Raw genomic sequence first — 24,906 nt, 5'->3', positions numbered from 1 at the left:
TAGCTTTTGAATTTTGACATAGACTTGAATGTACCTGGTGCACAACTGGCCGAGCCATTCATCTGGTTGGCCCAAATCAAGCTCGACTAGGCTCTCTCTGCTCTTCCAAAACAATCCATTATTCCAGGATCATCAGGAGAGCAAAGATAATTCAGGGCTTTATTCTCCACGACCAACCCTGTCAACTTCCAACAGTGCCTCTAATAAAAGGGGAGAGGAGCTCTTGGATATTTTTGTCACCAATATAGAGCTAAGGGATCCCACAACCAAGGGATCAGATCTAAGCTCTGCAGTCCTGCCACATCCAGTCGTGAATGGTGGTGGACAATTAAACAACTAACAGAAAGAGGAGGCTACATAAATATCCCCATCCTCAGTGATGGGGTGCGCAACACATCAGTGCAAAAGATAAGGCTAGAGCTTTTGCAACAATCTTCAGCCAGAAGTGCTGAGTTGATGATCCATCTCTGCCTTCTCCTGAAGTCCCCAGCATCACAGATGCCAATCTTCAGACAATTTGATTCACTCCACATGATATCAAGAAACAACTGAAGGCACTGGATACTGCAAAAGCTATGGGCCCTGACAACATTTCAGCAATAGTACTGAAGACCTGTGCTCCAGAACTTGCCACGCCCCTAGCCAAGCTGTTTCAGTACAGTTACAACACTGGCATCTACCCGACAATGTGGAAAATTTCCCAGGTTTGTCCTGTACACAAAACACAGGACACATCCAACCCGACCAATTACCGCCCCATTAGTCTACTCTCGATCATCGGTAAAGTGATGGAAGGTGTCATTGACAATGCTACCAAGTGCACTTGCTTCGCAATAACCTGCTCAGTGACACTCAGTTTGGGTACTGCCAGGTCCACTCAGCTCCTCACCTCATTACAGCATTGGTTCAAACACGGACAAAAGAGCTGAACTCAAGAGACGAGGTGAGAGTGACTGCCTTTGACATCAAGGCAGCATTTGACCGAGAATGACATCAAGGAGCCCTAGCAAAACTGGAGTCAATGGGAATCAGGGGGAAAACTCTCCACTGGTTAGAGTCCTACCTAACGCAAAGGAAGATGGTTGTGGTTGTTGGAGGTCAATCATCCGACCTCCAGGACATCATTGCAGGAGTTCCTCAGGGTAGTGTCCTAGGCCCAACCATCTTCAGCTGCTTCGTCAATGACCTTTCTTCAATCATAAGGTCAGAAATGGGGATGTTCGCTGATGATTGCACAATGTTCAGCACCATTTGCAACTCCTCAGATACTGAAGCAGTCTGTGTCCACATGCAGCAAGACCTGGACAATATCCAGGCTTGGACTGATAAGTGGCAAGTAACATTCGCACCATACAAGTACCAGTCAATGACCATTCCAACAAGAGAAAATCTAACCATCTCCCCTTGACATTCAACGGTATTATGATCACTGAATCCCCCACTATTAACATCCTGGGGGTTACCATTGACCAGAAACTGAACTGAAGTAGCCATATAAATACCATGGCTACAAGAGCAGGTCAGAGGCTAGGAATTCTGTGGTGAGTAACTTGCCTCCTGACTCCCCAAAGCCATCTACAAGGCACAAGTTAGGAGTGTAATGAAATACTCTCCAGTTGCCTGGATGGATGCAGCTCCAACAACACTGAAGAAGCTCGACACCAACCAGGACAAAGCAGTTCACTTGATTGGCATCCCATTCACAAAAACATTCACTCCCTCCACCACCGATGCACAGTGGCAGCAGTGTGTACCATCTACAAGATGCACTGCAGCAACACACCAAGACTCCTTAATCAGCACACCTTCCAAACCCGCGACCTCTACCACCTAGAAGGACAAGGGCAGCTGATGCTTGGGAACACCACCACCTGCAAGTTCCCCTCCAAGCCACACATCATCCTGACTTGGAACTATATCACCGTTCCTTCACTGTCACTGGGTCAAAATCCTGGAACTCCCGAACAGCAATATGGGTGTACCTACACCATATGGCCTGCATTGGTTCAAGAAGGCAGTTCACCACCACCTTCTCAAAGGCAATTAGGGATGGGCAATAAATGCTGGCCTGGTCAATGATACTCACATCCCATGAAATGAATTAAAAAAATAGAGACTATCTAGTCAGCTGGTTCGCACCTTTCATTTTCCCACCCACCCAAATGTCCTCTCATGCCTCCTTGCCACAGTGAAGACTCCTTGTTTCTCTCTAGTTTTTCTCCTATCTCCCTCTATGGCCCCTCCAAGCTCATTTCATCCATGAAGCCAAACCCTTCTGCTCCCTTAACCCCAATGCCACTAAACCAGTGACCTCCCAACTTCACTTCCTGACACCCATTCTAGCTGACATGGTTAATGGTTCTGACTCCTCAGTTACTGTCTCCCTCTTTTTCAAAATCATCTTCATCAATCCTTCCTCAAAATACTTTCAACCCCACACCACACCAACCCCGTCCTCGCAAACTACTATTCCATCTGCAACCTTCCTTTCCTCTCCAAAGTTCTTAAGCATGCTGTGACCTCTCAAATACGTACCCATCTGTCCTGCAGCTCCTTAGTTAAACCTCTACAATCAGGTTTCCCCCCTTCTCACAGCACCGAAACATCACTAACCAAACTTAAAAATGACACTATCTGTGACTGATTATGATGCGTCATTCCTTCTCATTTCCCTTGCCCTCTCTGCAACCTTTAATACGGTGGACCACAGTTTCAATTTTCAACATCCTCCACTGTCTAGCTCGGTGAGACTGCCCTCACTTGATTCCAGCAGACAGCAGCCATCCTGAATACTAGCATCGCTTGGTAGGGAGGGTGGGACAGTGCGGGCATTGGCATTGTCCTGGCTGTCTCTCTCTCTCGCTTTCTCCCAAGCCACTGGACCCACCGAAGACACGTAAACCTCAAAAGAGAAAAGACTCCGACATCGAAACAAGTTGAAGCATGAACTGGGCCCCAACAAACAGCAGGACTTAGCGGCAACCAAAGACTCCACAATGAACTTAAAGGACTGTAATTATAACCCAGCCATTGCCTCAAACTTTTCTCCTTTATTCCTTCTACTTTTTCTGTCTCTATCTGCGTGTGTGTTTATCGCGTATGTATGATAGCATGGTCGCGTCGCACATTCGTAGTTGCTAACCAGATTAGAGTTTAAGATGAATAAACTTCCACCTTTCTTGTTTAAATGTAAAGATATCTGTCTGATTTCTTTGCCTTACAATTGGAGCAGTGAACAGGATTCACTGAGGGGGAGCTAAAAACATGGTGTTTCTAAAATTAAACCTTGTTACGGTTAAACCAGGCAGAGGCCTTCGACCCCTTCTCACCTGGTTGTAACAGAACCCAACAAAGATGTTTGGGAGAGCTGGGTCTAGAGGGGATCCCATGGCGACACCATCTATTTGGGCATACATGGTGTCGTTAAAACTGAACTCAACTGCACGAGTTGTGAGTTCATAAGTTCAATGAATACTGATTCATGTAATGGTGGTGGGTCTAGGTCACCATGATATAGTACTGTAGCACAAATATCTATGGCTTCCTTCAGTGGTACATTGGTGAATAGACTAGCAATGTCAAATGAGCACATAGATATGACATTGCTGTCGATATGCAAGTCCTGTATGGTCTTTGCAAATGTGAAGGAATCCTTCACCGTGTATGTGGCAAACTTTCTCAAAACTGGTTGTGACAATTTGCCCAACCATTTGGCCAATTCATGTTGTGCAGAACCAGTCATAGATAAAATAGGGTGTAGAGGGACATCACCACTCCCCATCCCTGGAAGGGTAATGTATTCCAAAAATTTGAGCAACAGGTAAAGCTGGCTGTTTCACGCTGCTACTATGCAGTAGAAACACGTGTGGTGTTTGCCACTAACAGGATGCTGCCATCAAGCCAAAAAGACTTCCTGCCTATCACACAAATGAGTAATGTGATATATGAGTTTCAATGCCAGTATGATGCTAGGTATATAGGCCGTACATTCCAAAGACTGGTGGATCGTATCAAATAACATGTCACTTCCGCAGTTCGCAATGGGCAAGGTACAGGCTGTACCCAACCAGCCCGTGCTTGCAAAACTCAAAACATAGTGTCCAACATTAGATGTGATTCCGCTATTGAACAACATTTGCTAAATCATCCTCAGTGTGCTAAGAATTACGCTGATAACCTATTTAAGATTGTCAGTAGGGCTCGCAGTGTGGCTCATTTGCACGTACTGGAAGCTACATATATTAATACACAGGGCCCTGAACATTGCTGTCAGAAAGAATATGTGCAAACATTGCGCCTGTTCCAGCTACATAAACTAAGTGACAACCACTCGCTGGTTCATTCCTCAGGCCAATGCCTTGACCAATCAGAGTCAAGCTGCCTGGTTTAAATTTCAAACAAAGCTTGGCAGTTAACTGTCAGCCACTATAAACAGATGCATTCTCCATGGCAATGCCTCTACCAATCAGAGTTCACTTGCCAACCAATCAGCATTCTCTTCTCATACAGTATAAGTTGTTGTTTTCCCTTACATTGTTTATTTTTGCAGGTTGTCCTGTGATGAGTGCAAGACGAAAAGCTTCGACAACGTGTCTCTATTTTCAACAATACTCTAATAAATACTGAAAATTAATTCACAATGTCCAATAGACATCATCATATTTTATTCAAATTACCCTTGCAGTATGCTGGTTGAAGTCATCTGCTCCCAACACACTTTTTTTTTTATTACAGTGAGCTGCCCTTGAAATTAATTTCTTCCCCATTTTAACTGAATTCATATTTTGGCTGTAAAATGGGGAGAGGGCAGCTTGCCCCATGTTAGCAGCCTCCTTCAGTTCCTTCAAACTTCCAACTGGAAAAAGATATTCTTCTTCAAATCTCACATCTACTACAATCATTAGAAAAAGACAGTAGCTGCAGCTAAACTCTTGGCAGTTCCCCTGATGGACTCGCTGTAGTAGCTACCGTGTATCAGGCCACTCAACATTCCTTCCCTCGATGTTTTATTGTGCTAAACGTGCTTTTTAAATGCAAGTTGTTGTTGTTATTGTTGCCCCGTTTGTTGCACTGTCACATCTGTATGCTTTTCTTCAATAGAAGTTTAGATTCATTTTTCTGATCTATAGTATTAAATATTTGCCATGCAGAAATCACAGCCTCCCAGGCACGTTCAGCATTTCAATCATATTGATGATAGTCACAGAGAGTGGTTCAAGTCTTCCAACTGGAAGACATATGTGGTCAGTGTAGTGTTCAATGGTTTGATTGATCTTGGTTTGAATATGTTAGACTGTTTACTGATCAGTGTTCACGGTGCTTGATTGCTTAAGCTTAGAATTGATGAAACTGAAACTAAAAAGAGAGGCTGGAATGTTCTAGTAAAAGCAGAGACTGTGTTCTGAAAGACATTATACTGAAATCTTGTAAGTACTGTAAATAAACTAGCATCATATCTGCATTGCTCTGACAGAAATCAGACATATCAAATATCCAGCAAACCAGCGAGTACCTAGCAGTCAGAGTTTCATGAAACAACTCAAATTTCATTCACAAGAACACAAGAAATAGGAGCAGAAGTGGACCATATGGCCCATTGAGCCTGCTCCGCCATTTAATACGATCATAGCTGATCTTGAGCTTCAATTCCACTTTCCTGCCCACTCCCCATATCCCTTGATTCTCTGCTAGACCAAAAATCTATCTATCCTTGCCTTAAATGATGGAGCATCCACAACCCTCTGGGATAGAGAATTCCAAAGATTCAGAACCTTTGAGTGTAGTAATTTCCCCTCATCTCAGTCCTGAATGATTGACCCCTTATCCTGAGATTGTGTCCCCATGTTCTAGATTCCCCGACCAGTGGGAACAATCTCTCAGCTTCTACCCTCCCATGACGTTCACTTGACTTAAGACATCAGCTGACCCTCTGGACTGCGTTTCAGTCTCGTAACTTACCATTAATCTATCATTTATGATACTCAACCTAAGCTTTAAAGAATTCAGATAAGGATGTGGCTCACTCTCATAGGAAATGCTGCCTTATCAGTCTGCAATGAACTTCCAAAATTATAGCCAGAGTATTACATTGCCGGGAAGATGGTAAACTGAAAATGCTGTCACTAATATTAACCTTCATTATGAATAAATTCTAATAAAGACTGTGCACCAGAAAATCCTTTAACCTTCATTATGAATAAATTCTAATAAAGACTGTGCACCAGAAAATCCTTTACACTTCTCAACTGTTGGATTTGCCACACGCAGAAACCGAGGAGGTCAAGCAGTGAGTGAAAAGCAAGAGCTGAACCATGGTGTTGTGGGCGGGGGGGGAGGGGGAGGAGGAGGAGTGGGGGGGGGGGGGTGACACTTTTTAAAAATGTTATTTATGGTCAATGCACGATATTTATAACAACTCCTGGCATGACAGCAGCAAGCCTTTTCCACCAAGAGCAACTCGGGGCATTTGATGCAAGAGGACTAATTCACCCTCTGCTTGCAATCAGTTCCCTTTTTGGCAAAAGCATCGATGAAAAAAATACCACCTTAACCTGTGATATGACAAGCCCTCAATTTGTGACTATGCTGGGCACAAAAAATATGTGAGCAGCATTGGCACCATTGTGCCAGTCGCAACTTTTTGGCTCATTGTTTGAAAATGCTGATATATTTTAATAGCTCAATTAGCTCAACAACAAATGGAAACACTAAAGTAGAACATTGGTGTTGTTTGGCTATTCAATACAAAAGCTCCAACCTGATTTGAGTTCTGCAGCTTTGCCAACATTTGCAATTACATTAATGATTCATTGATTTTGCACTATTGTTTCAATGTGCCCCTTCATTGTGATCGAAGGGAGATAGAAGATTCTCTCTTCTTCTATTCCCATGAATTGCGGCAAGTTAAGTGGTTAAAAGTCAATAAATCATTCACAAAATATTGAGTGTTCACACAGTGGTTCAGCTTACAAAATGAAAATCAATTGACAACAGAAATTAAAAGTGAGACAACATTCTTAATTATAAGAGTGACAGTAGAATGTATAGGAAGTACACCCTCTACCCCAGCCATAATCACAAGTTTTAGATACAGTCACTGATTTCATCTTATAATTCTACCCAAATAAATACTTGTATCCACCCTCTTTCCCAAATCTTTACTGTATTCCTGAGATATTTTGTATAACTATATCTTAAAAAACTGATAAATATAATATAATTTTAAAGGTAAACAGGACAAAATGTTGCAAAGGATCATGTCAGAAGAATAAATAAGCAATCTATAATGTAAATGCACTTGGTGCATGGGAAAATATTATCCTACCCACTCCACAGGGCATAGCAGATGTTGTTGCGAGGAACAGAGAGATCTGTCAATCAAGAGTTTTACCGGGGGCTGTGCTGGAGAGACAAGGCACAGCCACAACAATCTGCCATAGCTGACTGGTATCAATAAACCCTGGAAAAGGAGCTGAGTGGCTTCGTGAAATCACACTACCCTGGTGACCAGCTGCTTTGCAAGTTAACAAGCTATCTTGCGCCAAAGTCTCAATGATAACAATCCAACTAATTGATCACAGTGGAAGAATTCTCATCAATCTCTCTGCCTTATGCTGCTAATGTCACTGCCTTTTCTCCCTTTTTGTATTCGGCTGTCATTTTCATTCAGCGTTGTACTTTGCCTACTTTTGATTTATTTTGTCCCCGGCCTTATTGTTTTGTGTGTGTTCTTTATTTTGCACACAATCTGTCCTGCAATGGAACAACAAGCATTTTTACAGCTCAAGGGACAAATGGGAACATTTGAAGTTTTAATTTTTTTTAAACGGTAGTTGGCCATATTATCAATAGCAGTTGCAATATTGTGCGGTTGTGTTTCTTGCATTGTTTTAATCTGGTCTTTTAATAAATCTTTCCATTATCATTATCTTTGGGCATATTGTTCACTCGCATCTTGCACATGTTCCAGTGACAAAGGTTAGCGTTTCTAAAGAAGGGAGTGAACTTTCCATAATGGACCTCAGTCTAAGAATACAAAACATTGCATATATTGTGACTGTTGGATTTCCTTTTGATAAGAACCTTTCTGTACAGGTTGACAAAGGTTTTCAAAGTGATATTGTGTGGAGTCAATGCAAGGCTAATGCAATTAACCTACTTCAGCACAAGGTGTAGGGTGTAAGTCAAGATTCTGTGTGAGCAAGTGAGATCAAGTAGATTTCATCTCAGTAAGGTGTGCTATTTTCAAACAAAAACTTGATTTCTAGTAGTTTACAGATGAGCATCAATTCAAGATCTGTAATGGTCTGATTATGGCCAGTTCAGAGGTTATTTGCCAAATATTTTGCCCAAAAGAGACATTGGGCTAAAAATTGGTTTACGTCATTATTCAGGTGCAGGGGTTACATTTCCTGACCTGCCCACATTGGTTCCTGGGGAGGTAGGCAGCACTCAAATTTGGTGCTGCCACCTCATTTACCTGATTGTAGCATAGGGCCAAGGGAGTCTGCTGTTTTACTGGTTGTCACTGCGCTCAGCAGAGACCAGAGCAGGGTTTCCTGATAGCACATGGCGCAGCTAACCTTCTGTTCTTAAAGGAGCTCTGTTCCTCTCAAAGGGAAGCTGCACTGAATTACAGGAGGCTGCTGCTGATTGCTACTGCTGCAATTCTCAACAAGAAAAATGGAACACCAGGGCAGGGAGAGGGTTCCAGAGTGACAGCTAAGGTGCTGGAGGCCTTAGTGGGGGAGGTAGCCAAGAGGTGAGGAGCCATGGTTCCATGGGGGCCAAGAAGGCGCTCCAGGGTAACCCCCAGAAGGGTTTGGGAGCAGATGGCCAGTGAGGTTAATTCCCAGCGTCTGGGCCCAAGGACCTGGCAGCAGTGCCACAAGAAGTCTAATGATCTCAACGCTGCTGATCAAGGTCAGTGAATGCATGTTCACATGACGTCTCCTACCCACCACACCACCAACCTCTCATGCTGCTTAATGCACCACACCCCCATTACTCCCTGGCATTTCAGCAGAAAACAGACTTGATGGGCCAAATGGCCTCCTTCTGTGCTGTAAATTTCTGAGGTTTTTTCTTTTTTTATTCATTTGTGTGATTTGCGTGCAGTGGCAAGGCCAGGATTTATTGCCCACCCCAATGCCCTTTTGAGAAGGTGGTGGTAAGCCGCCTTCATGAACCGTTGCAGTCCATATGGTGTAGGTACACCCACAATGCTGCTACAAGGGAGTTCCAGAATTTTGACCCAGTGGCAGTGAAGGAACGGCAATATAGTTCCAAGTCAGGATGGTGTGTGGCTTGGAGGGGAACTTGCAGGTGGTGGCGTTCCCATGTATCTGCTGCCCTTGTTCTTCTAGGTGGTAGAGGTCATGGATTTGGAAGGTGCTGTTGAAGCAGCCTTGGCAAGTTACTGCAATGCATCTTGTAGATGGTTCACACTGCTCCCACTGCGCACTGGTGGTGGTGGGAGTGAAAGTTGAAGGTGATGGATGGTGTGCCAATCAAGCGGCTGATTTGTTCTGGATGGTGTGGAGCTTCTTGAGTGTTGTTGGAGCTGCACTCATCCAGGCAAGTGGAGAGTATTCCATCACACTCCCGACTTGTGCCTTGTAGATGGTGGACAGGCATTGGGGAGTCGGGAGATGAATTGCTTGCCACAGAATTCCCAGCCTCTGTCCTGCTCTTATAGCCATAGTATTCATGTGCTGGTCCAGTTAAATTTCTGGTCAATGGTGGCCCCCCAGCATGTTGATGTTCATTCTATGATTCAGCTCCCAGCTCACCTTTATAGTTCTATCTGGCATGATGAGATGATGAACAAGCTGCAGATGGTGTGACCATGAACCTGTTGCTTTCCAGCCAACCCCCTTCCCTCAACCCAACCTTCCCCTTATGATTTTCTGCCTTCAGACACCCTAGAACTGCCACCTGCCCAGCCACAGTAGCTCCAGCTCCAGATAGAGCAACAGTACAGCACTGATGAAGAGGTGTGATCACTTGATCTGACACTTGCAGCACCAGCTCAGATACAGATACCTTAAAAACTAGTATAGATTTGGATAGCATGTTTCCTGTAAGATTTCACTCTGTCTTGAACTCTCTGATAATCCTGGACATTTATTTATTTCGAGATACAGCACTGAAACAGGCCCTTCGGCCCACTGAGTCTGTGCCGATCAACAACCACCCATTTATACTAATCCTATGTTGATCCCATATTCCCTACCACATCCCCACCTTCCCTCAATTCTCCTACCACCTACCTACACTCGGGGCAATTTACAATGGCCAATTTACCTATCAACCTGCATGTCTTTGGCTGTGGGACGAAACCAGAGCACCCGACAGAAACCCACGTAGATACAGGGAGAACTTGCAAACTCCACACAGGCAGTACCCAGAACGGAACCTGTGTCGCTGGAGCTGTGAGGCTGCGGTGCTAACCACTGCGCCACTATGTCGCCCAGTGATGTGATGAGTGACTGGGCACTGGTGGGCTGCAGCCAGGTTTGCGTGCCAGCTCACTTGAGGGCGGGGTCACAGAGGAGTCCTGCTATAGAGGACTCAGATGAGAACTTTGATGGGGTGTCATACAGGAGAACACAGATAGGCATGGACACCGAGATGCTGTGTGCATTGGCTGATCTGCCAGACCAGTTACTGTCAAGGAGCATGAAGCAGCCCAGCTCCAAGTTGGCAGAGCTTGCTCTTTCTGCAGCCTCTGCTCAATCACCCTGTTCAGCTGTAAACCCACAGATACTGCAAACTGCAACCCCTCTTTCTGTTGAAGCCTCTGGTTGGTCGGTGCCTTATTCTAAAAATAGCAGCATCATAAGCCTATGGAAACAGAATGATATCCACATGCATTTTCAGTGTCTTATCCAATTCCATTGCAGGTTTCACTGCTGGAATTGTGAGTAGCCTTTATCTGCAGAAATTATTGGCAAGATTTAAATGCCACGTTTCATTACTTGATGCCCGGCAGCAAATGTCTGACAGTCTGGGTGATTATTAATGATACTGGTCAATTCTGATCCATTTTTATATGTTAGTAGAACTATTCAAATGCTTTCTTTTAACCTTGATAATTTAATCGAGAAAGAAATCTTCAGCCTTGTAGAAGTTAAGCATCTCATTGAGCTTCGCTAACCTGATGAAATGGGGGGATGCAGTCTTGTGGTGATTACAAGTTCATTTGATCCCTGGTAATCTAATGATCTGGTGTTCCAGATGGCCTACACCCTAGGGTTCTAAAAGAGATAGCAGCAGAGAGAGTGGATGCGTGGCTATGATTTTCCAGAATTCCTTAGATTCAGGAACGGTCCCGTCAGATTGGAAGTTGGCAAATGTTACACTGCTTTTCAAGAAAGGAGGTAGAGAGAAAACAGGCAACTACAGGCCAGTTAGCCTAACATCAGCCGTTGGATAAATGCTGGGAACTGTTATTAAAGAAGTCTTAACATTGCGCTTGGAAAAGCATAGTATGATTCGAACAAGTCAGCATGGTTTTACTAAAGGGAGATCTTATTTGACAAATTTATTAGAGTTTTTTGAGGATGTAACTCATAGGGTAGATAAAGGGGAATCAGTAGATGTAGCATACCTGGATTTTCAAAAGGCATTCGATAAGGTGTCACATAAAAGATTAATAGGCAAGGTAAGGGCTCATGGTGTTGAGGGTAATATATTAGCATGGATAGAGGATTGGTTAACAGACAGTAGGCAGAGAGTGGGCATAAATGGGGCATTTTCAAGTTGGAAGGCAGTGAATAGTGGGGTACCACAAGGATCAGTGCTGGGGCCTCAGCTATTTACACTCTATATTAATGACATGGATGAAGAGACAGAGAGTAATGTATCTAAGTTTGCTGATGATACAAAGCTTGGTGGAAAGGTAAGCTGCGGGGAGGATGTAGCGAAGCTGCAAAGAGATATAGACAAGTTAAGTGAGTGGGCAATAAGATGGGAAATGGAGTATAATGTCGGGAAGTGTGAAGTTGTTCACTTTGGTTGTAAAAATAGAAAAGCAGAATATTTTTAAAAAGGTGTGCAACTGGTAAGTGTTGATGTTGGAGAGACTTGGGGGTAATCGTACAAGTAACGCACAAAGTTAAGATGCAGGTGCAGCAGGCTAATAGAAAAGCAAATGGCTGTTGGCCTTTAGTGCAAGAGGATTGGAATACAGGAATAAAGGAGTCTTATTAAAATTGTACAGGGCTTTGGTGAGACCACACCTGGAATACTATGTCCAGTTTTGGTCTCCACAATTAAGAAAGGATATACTTGCACTGGAGGCAGTGAAGCCAAGATTTACTAAGTTGATCCCTGGGATGAGGGGATTGTCCTATGATGAGAGGCTGAGTAAACTAGGCCGATATTCTCTGGAGTTTAGAAGAATGAGAAGCGATCTAATTGAAACATACAAGAAGGGCTTGATAGGGTAGAAGCTGAGAGAATGTTCCCACTGGTCAGAGAATCTAGAACATGGGGACGCAGTCTCAGGATAAGGGGTCAATCATTCAGGACTGAGATGAGGAGAAATTGCTTCACTGAAAGGGTTGTGAATCTTTGGAATTCTCTATCCCAGAGGGTTGTGGATGCTTCATCATTGAACACATTTAAGGCAAGGATAGATAGATTTTTGGTCTCGTAGGGAATCAAGGGATATGGGGAGTGGGCAGGAAAGTGGAATTGAAGTCCAAGATCAGCCATGATCAAATTCAGTGGTGGAGCAGGCTCGATGGGCCATATGGTCTACTTCTGCTCCGATTTCTTGTGTTCTTGTGTTTGAATGTAATTGTGAGGGATGGGGGCGTGTTTTTCTTGTGCTCATGTGAGTACTGTGTTCATCTGAACCCTGGCACTCTGGTAGGGAAAGGGCAAGTGATGTAATTTCCATGACTCTGAACTTTGCTAAGCTTCTGAACAAAATATGTAAATAACTTATTGTGTGAGAAATTCAAAATTGAATACATTAACAATTACATCCTTAATCAATGAAGAATTCCAAGGCACTTCACAGAGAGACTGATTGGACTCCAAGCAGCATTAAGAGAAGGGTTAAGAAGTGACCAAAGTTGTGGCTGACAAGCTAGTTTTTGAGAAGGTGTCTGAAGGTAAGGGAAAGAAGTTTAGGGAAGAGAACTCCAGAGTGCTAGATTGGAATGACCGGTGATGGGAAGACTGTACATTGACTGAGCAGAAGTGTAAGCTGGGAAACAGAGAGGAATATATTGTGGAGGTGGGGTGGAGCTAAAAATATGAGGAATTTGTAAATGAGGATTTTGAAATCAATGCTTTTGCCACCATGGAGCTTGCGGGGAACATACGAACTAAGAGCAGGAGTAGGCTATTTGGCCCTTCGAGTCTGCTCCGCCATTCTATAAGAGCAGGGCTAATCTTTTTGTGGACTCTACTCTTTCCTTCCTACCCCCAATATCCTTTGGCTCCTTTGTTTGTCAAGAATCTGTCTACCTCTGCCTTAAAAACATTCAATGACCCTGCCTCCACCGTTCTCTGGGTAAGAGGGTTCCATAGACTCATGACCCGCTGAGAGAAAAAATGTCTCCTCACCTCTGTCTTAAATGGGAGATCCCTTATATTTAAACTGTGTTCCCTATTTTAGTCTCTCCCATTAGGGGAAACATCCTTTCAACATCCACCCTGTCAAGTCCCCTCAGAATCTTATCCGTTTCAATAAGATCACCTCTCATCCTTCTAAACCCCAACCTGTCCAACCTCTCCTCATAAGATAACCCTCTCATCCCAGGAATCAGTCAACAGAACCTTCTCTGAACTGCTTCCAATGCAATTATAAGGAGACCAAAACTGTACACAATAGACTAGACGTGGTCTCACCAATGCCCTGTACAACTGTGCAGTAAAACATCTCTACTTTTATGTTCCATTCTCCTTGCAATAAATGACAACATTGCATTTGCCTTCTTAATCACTTGCTGTACCTGCATACTAACATTTTGTGTTTCGTGTATTAGGGCATCAGATCCCTCTGCGTTTCAGAGTTCTGCAATCTCTCTCCATTTAAATAATATGTTGCTTTTCTATTTTTCTGGCCAAAGTGGACAAGTTCACACTTTCCCACATCATACCCTATCTGCCAAATTTGGACCACTCACTTAACCCTATCTGCATCCCTTTGTAGACTCATTATGTCCTCTTCACAACTTACTCTCCTACCTGTCTTTGGGCCATCAGCGAATTTAGCAGCCATGCATTCTGTCCCTTCATCCAAGTCATTGATATAGATTGTAAATAGTTGAGGCCCCAGAACAGGATGGACTAGGGTGAAAGTTGAATGGCACAGAATGTGGGCAGTTGAGTTCTGGATGAGCTGAAGCTTGTATCATGTGCAACTTAGAAAGTGGTCTGGAAGCACATGAAAAAGTCAAGCCAGAAGGTGATAATGGCTGTGTATCATTTCTTCCCGTGTGCCTCATTTCTTTTTTAGTTTTGTTGAAATGACAGTTGAAAGTATACTTACTCTTATCTGTGTCAGAAGGTTGTGGGTTCAAATCCCACTCCAAGGCCCTGAAAACAAAATCTAGGCTAAAACTGCAGTGCAATACTGATAGAGTGCTGCAAAGTGGGAGGTGCCATCTTTTGGATGAGACATTAAACACATCTGCCCTACAAGAAGAATGTAAAAGATCCTGTATGGCGCTGTTCAAAGAAGAGGAAAATTCTCCCCGGTGTCCTGGCCTATACTTATCCCTCAACCAACATCATAAAAATAGTCACATTGCTGGTTGTGAGTGTTTGCTGTGTGCAAATTGACTGCCATGTTTCCTACATTACAACAGTAACTACACTTCAAAAGTACTTCATTGGCTGTAAAGTGCTGTCAGACATCTGGCAGTTGTGAAAAGTGCTATATAAATGCATAAATCCTCATCCTCAATTATGGGGGAAGTCAAGCACATCATTGCAAAATAAAAGGCTGAAACATTTGCATCCAACTTCAGCCAGAAGTGCCGAGTGGATGATCCATCTCAGCTTCCTCCTGAGGTCCCCGGTAGCACAGATGCCAGTCTTCAGCCAATCCAATTCACTCTACCTGATATCAAGAAATGACTGAAGGTACTGGATACTGCAAAGGCTACGGGCCCTGACAACATTCCGGCAATAGTACGGAAGACTTGTGCTCCAGAACTTGCTGTGCCCCTAGCCAAGCTGTTCCAGTACAGCTACAACACTGGCATCTACCTGGAAATGTGGAAAATTGCAGAGGTATATCCTGTATACAAAAAGCACAACAAATCCAATCAGGCTAATTACTGCCCCATCAGTCTACTCTCGATGAACAGCAAAGTGATGGAAGGGGTCATCAACAGTGATATCAAGCAGTACTTGCTCAGCAATAACCTGTTCACTGATGCTCAGTTTGGGTACTGCCAGGGCCACTCAGCTCCTGACCTCATTACAGCATTGGTTCAAATATGGACAAAAGAGCTGAACTCAAGAGGTGAGGTGAGAGTGACTGCCTTTGACATTAAGGCAGCATTTGACCGAGTATGACATCAAGGAGCCCTAGCAAAACTGGAGTCAATGGGAATCAGGGGGAAAACTCTTCACTGGTTGGAATCATACCTAGTGCAAAGGAAGATGGTTGTGGTTGTTGGAGATCAATCATCTCAGTCCCAGGACATCACTGCAGGAGTTCCTCCGGGTAGTGTCCTCGGCCCAACCATCTTCAGTTGCTTCACCAATGACCTTCCCTCCAACATAAGGTCAGAAGTGGGGATGCTCGCTGATGATTGCACAATGTACAGTGCCATTTGCGAGTCCTCAGATAATGAAAGAGCCCGTGTCCAGTGCAGCAAGACCTGGATAATATCCAGGCTTGGGCTGATAAGTGGCAAGTTAAATTTGCGCCACAAAAGTGTCAGGCAATGACCATCTCAAGCAAGAGAGAATCTAACCATCTCCCCTTAATGTTCAATGACATTACCATTGCTGAATCCCCCACTATCAACATCCTGGGGGTTACCATTGACCAGAAACTAAACCGGAACAGCCACATAAATGCTGTGGCTACAAGAGCAGGTCAGAGACTGGGAATTCTGCAGCGAGTAACTCACCTCCTGACTCTCCACAGCCTGTCCACCAGCAACAAGGCACAATTCAGGAGTGTGGTGGAATACTCTCAACTTGCCTGGATGAGTGCATCTCCAACAACACTCAAGATGCGTGACACCATCTAGGACAAAGCAGCTCACTTGATTGACACCCCATCCACCACCTTCAACATTCAATCCCATCACCACCATGCATAGTGGCAGCAGTGTGTCTACAAGATACACTGCAGCAACTCACCAAGGCTCCTTCGACAGCACCTTCCAAACCCACAAACCCTACCACCTAGAAGGACATGGACAGCAATTGCATGGGAACACCACCACCTGCAAGTTCCCCTCCAAGCCACACACCATCCTGACTTGGAACTGTATCGCCATTCCTGCACTGTCGCTGGGTCAAAATCCTGGAACTCCCTTCCTAACAGCAGTGGGTTTACCTACCCCCCTCCACAAGGACTGCAGCGATTCAAGAAGGCAGCTCACCACCACCTTCTCAAGGGCAATTAGGGATGGGCAATAAATGCTGGCCTAGCCAGCGACGCCCACATCCCATGAACAAATAAAGAAAAAGTATTTATTTCTTTATTGACATCACTGACATTTTGCTGAATAAAGAAGGGAAATGAAGACCTCTTTAAATATGCTCAATTTCAATCAAGATGAATAATACTGTTTACACCTACTTCACTAGTATCTACAATTCTACATTGGCTGCAATTAGGCATTCTTTGGACTCCTCAAAATCTCAGAATACATTGCATTAATTCAAGCAAGTATGCAACAAGTCTTGCATATTTTGCATGTCTTTGGAGATGGGTATTGGCTCTCCAGACTTCAGAGGAGATCTGAGCAGTGAGTAAGTGAATTTGCACACACGCACTTAAGCTACTTTTGTGTTCTTTTGCATTTACAAAGTGTGCAACCAGACTTCATATGAACTAATTACCAAGCAAATCCTGATCAGTAGCACATGCATAGAAACTGGCCTAGTTCCTCCAGTTCACATGTGCGAAGTATTGGCATCATAATATCAGCAAGAATTTTCATGATTCACAGACATCCAAGGTTTGTGTCATGTCATCACTATTGAGAATTGTGCAGCTGTCAGGGCAGCACATTTAATGGAACCAGATAGACCATTGGCAGGAGCGAATGCTCAGTAAAAATAGCAGCCAATCTTAACTAATCTGCTGTGTTTACTTTACATTTGCCATGGTTGCACAGGACCCATGTTTAATGAGCCACGAGCACATGAACAATATAAAAGCACAAAGTGGGGCCGTGGTGATGTCGGGGGTAGGGGTGGGAGGGGGTCTGGGGGAAGGGGTGTCAGATTCTCAGTGATTAGTCACTGCAACACTTTCAAAGTGTGCCATAAACATCCTGCCGTACCTTTATTGTTTTATAGTTTAACTGGGCTAAAACATCTGAACAAAGAGAGATGAGGTTATGAAGTTTAAAATAAAACTTACAAGGTTTTTCTTCAGATCACAATTAGAGGGATCCACACCTGAATAGATAGAAAAGACAACAATTAGATAAATAGATAGCTTCATGCCATCAAATAGTAGATTTTGAAAACTATAATAAAAGATAAAATGGTAATCCCCAATGGCTTGAGGGAAGGGAGGATAAATATACCACAACGGATACTGAACATCAAGTTCACAGGTTCCTTGTGCCTGGTTTGTGCTGAAGTTAGCAGATCCTGGTTGTAGTAACAGTGAGAGCTGGTGAGTGACAATTGGCTCCACAGACCCCGAGTTAGCGAGGGTAAAAATCAGCCTTTCCGATATCTAATAGCGCTTGGAAATGCAAATAAACAGGAGACCGGGATTGTGCTGGGCACTGACACTTTCTCTGATCAGATACCTTACTGACACAAGCCTCGCACAAGAAAACAGATACCTAGATGCAGTACTACCATTACTGTACCCCAGAGTGAGTCGGTGACTTCAGGGGAGGAAGAGACAAAAGGGAGAAGATTGAAAATTTATAGTAACATAATGAGAGAGACTCTGCAGGGAACAAAAGTCAGGAGCAGGTCACCTCTCCAGGAGAAATAGCAGCTTCAAATCAAATTAAACAAATCTCTAGAATCTTCCAAGGCAACAAAATGTCATTCCATGTAAAACACCTTTTAATCATTTGAACTCCTGCTATTCATTCGCCTTCTTTGAAAGTAGGCCTATCACTTAATGGTTTGTAACCCCTTCAGTTCATTACAAATCTTGTGACTATCATTAATACTGTCCTTCATTTTAAAACTGAAAGGTGCACAGCTTCTTTGCAGCACACACTTTGAACCAGCTGCTCATGTGATAGTTAAATCTTGCAAGATGCCAGCATATAATCTTAGTATATGACCTGCAGATCTCTGCTTCTCATGTACACGAGAAATGTCAAGGGTAGAGCCACAAAGTATGAGGCTAAGGAGGATGAGGGAGGGCGTCTTGTTGTGACCTCCTGACAGAGAAGAGTTTTTTTTTAAATTCTTCTGGCTCTAAAGAGAATGGAGGGGAATCACAAGATCCTGAGCATCCGAAGGCAGGTTTCCATTCTTTTCTCCTGCAATGCTGACAAAACTCTAAAAAACTCTTTAATGCCGGTTATTTTTTTGTTGCCTGAGATCCAAGGATTTTCTGCTGCTTCTACAACCATGTGCTCATACCTGTCTACATTGCTTTAGATAACACTATAATAATGTGGAGTGAAAGGAAAACAAATCTCCATCAAATCATAAAAGCAAAATACTGCGGATGCTGGAAATCTGAAATCCCTTCCTGGACTTCTCTGTCTCCATCTCTGGGGATAGGTTGTCTACCAATATCCATTATAAGCCCACTGACTCCCACAGCTACCTCGACTACACTTCTTCACACCCTACCTCCTGTAAGGACTCCATTCCATTCTCCCAGTTTCTCCGTCTCCGACGCATCTGCTCTGATGATGCTACCTTCCATGACGGTGCTTCTGATATGACCTCCTTTTTCCTCAACCGAGGATTTCCCCCCACTGTGGTTGACAGGGCCCTCAACCGTGTCCGACCCATTCCCCGCACCTCTACCCTCACCCCTTCCCCTCCCTCCCAGAACCGTGACAGGGTTCCCCTTGTCCTCACTTTTCATCCCACCAGCCTCCATATCCAAAGGATCATCCTCCGCCATTTTCGACACCTCCAGCATGATGCCACTACCAGTCGCATCTTCCCCTCCCTTCCCCTGTCAGCATTCCGAAGGGATCGTTCCCTCCGCGACACCCTGGTCCACTCCTCCATTACCCCCACCACCTCGACCCCGTCCCAGGGCACCTACCCCTGCAATCGCAGGAGGTGTAATACCTGCCCATTTACCTCCTCTCTCCTCACTATCCCAGGCCCCAAACACTCCTTTCAGGTGAAGCAGCGATTTACTTGTACTTCTTTCAATGTAGTATACTGTATTCGCTGCTCACAGTGTGGTCTCCTCTACATTGGGGAGACCATGCGCAGACTGGGTGACCGCTTTGCGGAACATCTCCGCTCAGTCCGCAAGCAGGACCCTGAGCTTCCGGTTGCTTGCCATTTCAACACTCCCCCCTGCTCTCATGCTCACATCTCTGTCCTGGGATTGCTGCAGTGTTCCAGTGAACATCAACGCAAGCTCGAGGAACAGCATCTCATCTATCGATTAGGCACACTACAGCCTGCCAGACTGAACATTGAGTTCAATAATTTCAGAGCATAACAGCCCCCCCATTTTACTTTCATTTTTAGTTATTTTTTCTTCCTTTTTTTTTTACATTCCTTTTTACATTTTTTACAATCTTTTTTTGCATTTATTTCATTTCATCTTAGTTTGTTCAGTTTGCTTACCCACTGTTTTTTTCAGGTTGTTTTTCTTCAGGTTTGCACTTGCTGCTGTTCAATGTTCAGTGTATTCACACCTAATCTGTACTAATGCTTTGTCTTTCAACACACCATTAACATATTGTTTGCCTTTGCTCCGTGACCTTTTGGTCAGCTATGTGGCCTGGTCCAATCTGCACCTTCTCCTTTGTTATCTCTTGCCCCACCCCCACCTCACTTGTTTATAATCTGTGACTTTTCTAATATTTGTCAGTTCCAAAGAAGGGTCACTGACCCGAAACGTTAACTCTGCTTCTCTTTCCACAGATGCTGCCAGACCTGCTGAGTGATTCCAGCATTTCTTGTTTTTGTTCCATCAAATCATAGATGGCTGGAATTTTTGGAAGTTTTCTCTGGCGGGAGATTGGTAGAAAGCCTGAAGAAATGGTATAAAGGGCTAAAAGAAATGGTCATTGATGTTGTTGCTTGGGGTGATCTGCCAACCTCCATTGGCAAACAGCAGAAAAACAAAGAAGACCTCAGTTAGAGCAGGAGATAAGGAAAGCCCAATAGAAATTCAGGACCAGAACACTTTTTAATTCAGTAAGGATAAATATAGCAGTATTCAATAGTCATCTAATTAAAGTGGAAAATGTATTTTACCAAATTATCACAAATCTGAATTACATTTATACACTTCTCAGGTTCTCTTAGTTGTTCCTTGTTTTCATGGTTTGAGCTGTATGTCTGTAGATTTGATGCGGTCTTGGGCATCGAACATTTCCAGATGGGATATTATAAAGTTTCGCTCCAGCGAGCTGCCCCCAGCTCAGTGTTCCCATTCATGTCACTGCAGCAGAACTTAATGATATTGCAAGTGTGTGGGGGGCCGGGGTGGGGGGTTGTACACAAGATGGCTGGAGATTTTAACTATGCAATATGTGTAGCAAAATCAGAAATGCATCTATAAATATTTCACTAAATGTAGTGAACTGAGGAATTTTTCCCCATTGTCTGTTCCCTAGTTAGATCTGATCATTAGTTTTAAAGCCCCACACACAGGGCTGCATTTTGCATTGTCTCTGCCACGTAAACAATGGCAGTCCGCCTGCACGGATCATACATCGCGGAGCGGCCACAATATTAAACACAGTGGCTCATTTAAATGGCAGGGTGCACCGCCATCTAGGGGCGGGCAGACCGTCCCCAGCAATGGCGTCAGCAGCCTTGGCGCAGGCGTTAACGCTATTTTTAAAGGGTTTCGAGCCCTAACATTTAATTTAATTGTTTAAAGGGATAGAGTTTTAAAACAATAAAATAAATTGATCCTGATCCTCCCCCACACTGCCCCCCCCCATAACCATAGAATTAATTACCTGCCCTCTCCCACTCTCAAAATACTTACCTTGGGCAGCTGATGTTTGGCTAAGACAAGGAAACGTTTGGCTAAGACAAATGTGGGTCCATTACAGGCAAAATCAGGAGAAGTTATAATGGGGAATAGAGAAATAGCAGAGAAGCTAAATGATTACTTTGTGTCTGTCTTCACTGTGGAAGATACAAGAAATCTCCCAGAATTAGGGATCCAAGGAATTAGGGAGAATGAGGAATTGAAGGAAATCAGTATTAGTAAGAAGGTTGTATTGGAGAAACTAATCGGGCTGAAGGTTGATAAGTCCCCAGGACCTGATATTCTACATCCCAGAGTGTTGAAAAAGGTAGCTATGGAGATAGTGGATGCATTGGTGATCATCTTCCAAAATGCTATAGATTCTGGAACGGTTCCTGTAGATTGGAAGGTAGCAAATGTCATCCCATTATTTAAGAAGGGAGGGAGAGGGAATTACATACCTGTTAGCCTTAAATCAGCAGTAGGAAAAATGTTAGAATCTATTCTAAATGGACACTTGGATAATAATGATCTGATTGGGCATAGTCAACATGGATTTATGAATGGGAATTCATGTTTGACGAACAGGTTGGAGTTTTTTGAGGATGTTATGAACAGAATTGATAAAGGGGAGTCGGTAGACGTGGTATACTTGGATTTTCAGAAGGCTTTTGATAAAGTCCCACACAGGAGGTTGGCTAGCAAAGTTAAAGCGCATGGGATAGGAGGTAATAAACGGGCATGGATTAAGGATTAGTTAACAGGCAGAAAATAGAGAGTAGGAATAAACGGGTCATTCTCACATTGGCAGGCTGTGACTAGTGGGGTACCACAAGAATCAGTACTTGGGCCTCAGCTGTTCACAATATATGTCAACGATTTGGATGTGGAGACCAAATGTAATATTTCCAAGTTCACGGATGACACAAAACTAGGTGGGAATGTATGTTGCGAGGAAGATGAACAGCAGTTTCAAGGGGATTTGGAAAGACTTAGTGAGTGGGCAAGAACGTGGCAGATGGAATATAATGTGGAAAAATGTGAGGTTATCCATTTTGGTAGACGGAATAGATGTGCAGAGAATTCTTAAATGGTAAGAGATTAGAAAGTGTAGATATACAAAGGAACCTGGGTGTCCTTGTCAATAAATCATTGAAAGCTAACATGCAGGTGCAGAAAGCAATTAGGAAGGCTAATGGTATGTTAGCCTTTATTGCAAGTGGATTTGAGTAAAGGAGTAGTGAAGTCTTGCTTCATTTGGATAGAACCTTGGTTAGACCGCACTTGGAGTACTGTGTGAAGTTTTGGTCCCGTTACCTTAGGAAGGATATTATTGCCATAGAGGGAGTGCAACGAAGGTTCACCAGACTTGTTCCCAGGATGGCAGGACTGTCCTATGAAGGGGAAACCGGGCCTTTATTCTCTAGAGTTTTGAAGAATGAGAGGTGATCTCAATGAAACCTGCAAAATACTTAAAGGGATAGACAGGGTAGATGCAGGTAAGATGATTCCCCTAGTTGGGGAGTCTCGAACCAGGTGACACAATTTCAAAATAAGGGGGAAGCCACTTAGGACAGAGATGAGGAGAAATTTCTTTACTCAGAGGGTTGTGAATCTTTGGAATCTTTGGCTGTGGAAGCTCAGTCATTGAGTATGTTTAAAATAGACATTGTCAGATTTCTAAATACTAATGACATAAAGGGATATGGGGATAATGTGGGAAAAAGGCATTGAAGTGAATGATCAGTATTGAATGGCTCGATGGACTGAATGGCCTTCTCCTGCTTCTACGTTCATATGTTCCTATGTTCCTGACCTTCCCCTCCCCAAAGTTCATAAACTTTAAACTTTACCCCTTCCCACCATCCCCTAGACCAATGAAATGAGCCTGACGCTGCTCCCCCACCTCCCACACTGAAAAGCTTACCTGCTCTCCCCTCCCCACCAGTGTTCTGCTTCGGATCCCCGGACGGGGAGTGGGAGTGCCGGCTACCGGCACCTATATTACTCTGGGATGGACGGCAGGACAGGAAAGGTAATCAATTCATTTATTTAAATAAATTTAAATATTTAAATGTAGCACCCGTTGCTGAGCAGCAGGGAGGCTGCCACGAGGCCTCGTCGCCGCCGGCAATATCGGGCCGGGCCTTCCTGGCGTCGAGGCCTGTGGCGGGACTCTGCTGGTGGCATTTTCCGCTCTCCCCAACCCCCGCCATGACCCCCAAAGTTAGGGGGGGGGCTGTAAAATTTAGCCCACAGTAACCATGTATAATGGATAAAATCTGGCATTAAGTCATATTTCAGCTGAATGCAAATTCCCTTCAGCACAACCAAAGTTAAAGAACTAAGAGAGCAAATGCAGTGTAATGTCTTTGCTGAAAGGTTCCCCAGTATTTGCTTGTAATATTGTATACCGTGTAATGTTATCAGATTTTCTACCAAACAAAAATATTTGTAGAGCTAAAAACTGGAAACTAGAAACAATTTGTTCTTTCTTTCAGATTAGATATTAAACTGAGGCCCTACCTGCCTATTCAAATGAATGTAAAAGATTCTCTGGTACTATTTAAAAAACAGTGGAGTGTTCCCAGTGTTATGGTCAACCGTTCTTTCTCAACCAATAGTGTGACATTGGCCCTGACATTTAGGGGGAGGCGGGAAGGGAATGGGCATGGGTGGGGCGGTGTGGCCAGGAAACCCGGAAATATGGGTAATGCAGAGGTCCTACCAAATTTAACGGCAGGTCCTCATTTAATTTTCTTCTCCATTTCCTGGAAAGCAGCCAGGCTGGTTGAGAGGCTAGCAGCGGGAAAGCTTCCATTGGAAGGCTGCAGTCAGGAGGCAGAGAGGAGAGGGCAAAGAGATCATGGATGAGGGTCGGAGGGAGATCGTGGACGGAGGACCGGTGGGGAAGATCGTGATGGAAGGCCGAGAGAGATCATGGAGGTGGTGAGAGAGATCAGATCGCTGCAGTGATGGAGGCTGATAATGATGAGGGAGGCAGTTTGCTTGAGGGATAGAGGGAAGCATTCCTCTTCCTCCTGGCCCACAAGCATTGCTGAAAAGGCACTTAACTGCTGGGTGCAGTCCTTTTCACCTCCAGTCAGCTGCCGGGTTTCCTGAGCCCCAGGAAATCTGTGCTGGAGACATTAAGTTTAAAGGGAGGTAAAATTCAATGCAAAAAGGCCTCATTAACATCTCATCGGGAATTTAATTCCTGCAATAAGTACCAGCCCACCTGCACTAATTAATATCCCGATTGTGATGTGTAGGTTACACTCAGGATTGAAACGCACCTCTGTTATACCCAGAAGTGGATGCATTGGAGCTGGGTTATGGTCACAGTCTGAAAATAATTTATTTTAACTACACACCCACCCCCAACTCATCTGTTCCTGGGATTTAAACTCCTCCCATAAAATCTACAGTACAGAAACAGACCATTTAGTCCAACTGATCTTTGCCACCGTTTATACTCCACACAAGTTTCTTACCATTCTAACTACCTCATCACATTATGCCCCATATCCCTGTATTCCTTGCTTCCTTGTGTATTTTGTTTAATTCATACTTAAAATGTGGGTGTC

General features: G+C 43.9%; 1 protein-coding gene across 1 annotated transcript in view; it reads right to left on the bottom strand.

Moving 5' to 3' along the window:
• The window catches only part of LOC137367139 (PC3-like endoprotease variant B), a 650,040-nt gene extending 626,505 nt beyond the window's left edge, over positions 1–23,535 (bottom strand). Inside the window, exons 1-2 of the mRNA XM_068028579.1 lie at positions 23,403–23,535; positions 17,576–17,613 (exon numbers count right to left, since the gene is read on the bottom strand). Of these exons, the coding sequence (XP_067884680.1) occupies positions 17,576–17,613; positions 23,403–23,535 (171 nt within the window). The remainder of the gene's footprint in view (positions 1–17,575; positions 17,614–23,402) is intronic.
• Between the last annotated feature and the right edge of the window lie 1,371 nt (positions 23,536–24,906).

This window comes from Heterodontus francisci, chromosome 3 (assembly GCF_036365525.1).
Source record: "Heterodontus francisci isolate sHetFra1 chromosome 3, sHetFra1.hap1, whole genome shotgun sequence".
Classification (NCBI taxonomy): Eukaryota; Metazoa; Chordata; class Chondrichthyes; order Heterodontiformes; family Heterodontidae; genus Heterodontus; species Heterodontus francisci.
This window is presented reverse-complemented; position numbering and strand designations above follow the sequence as displayed.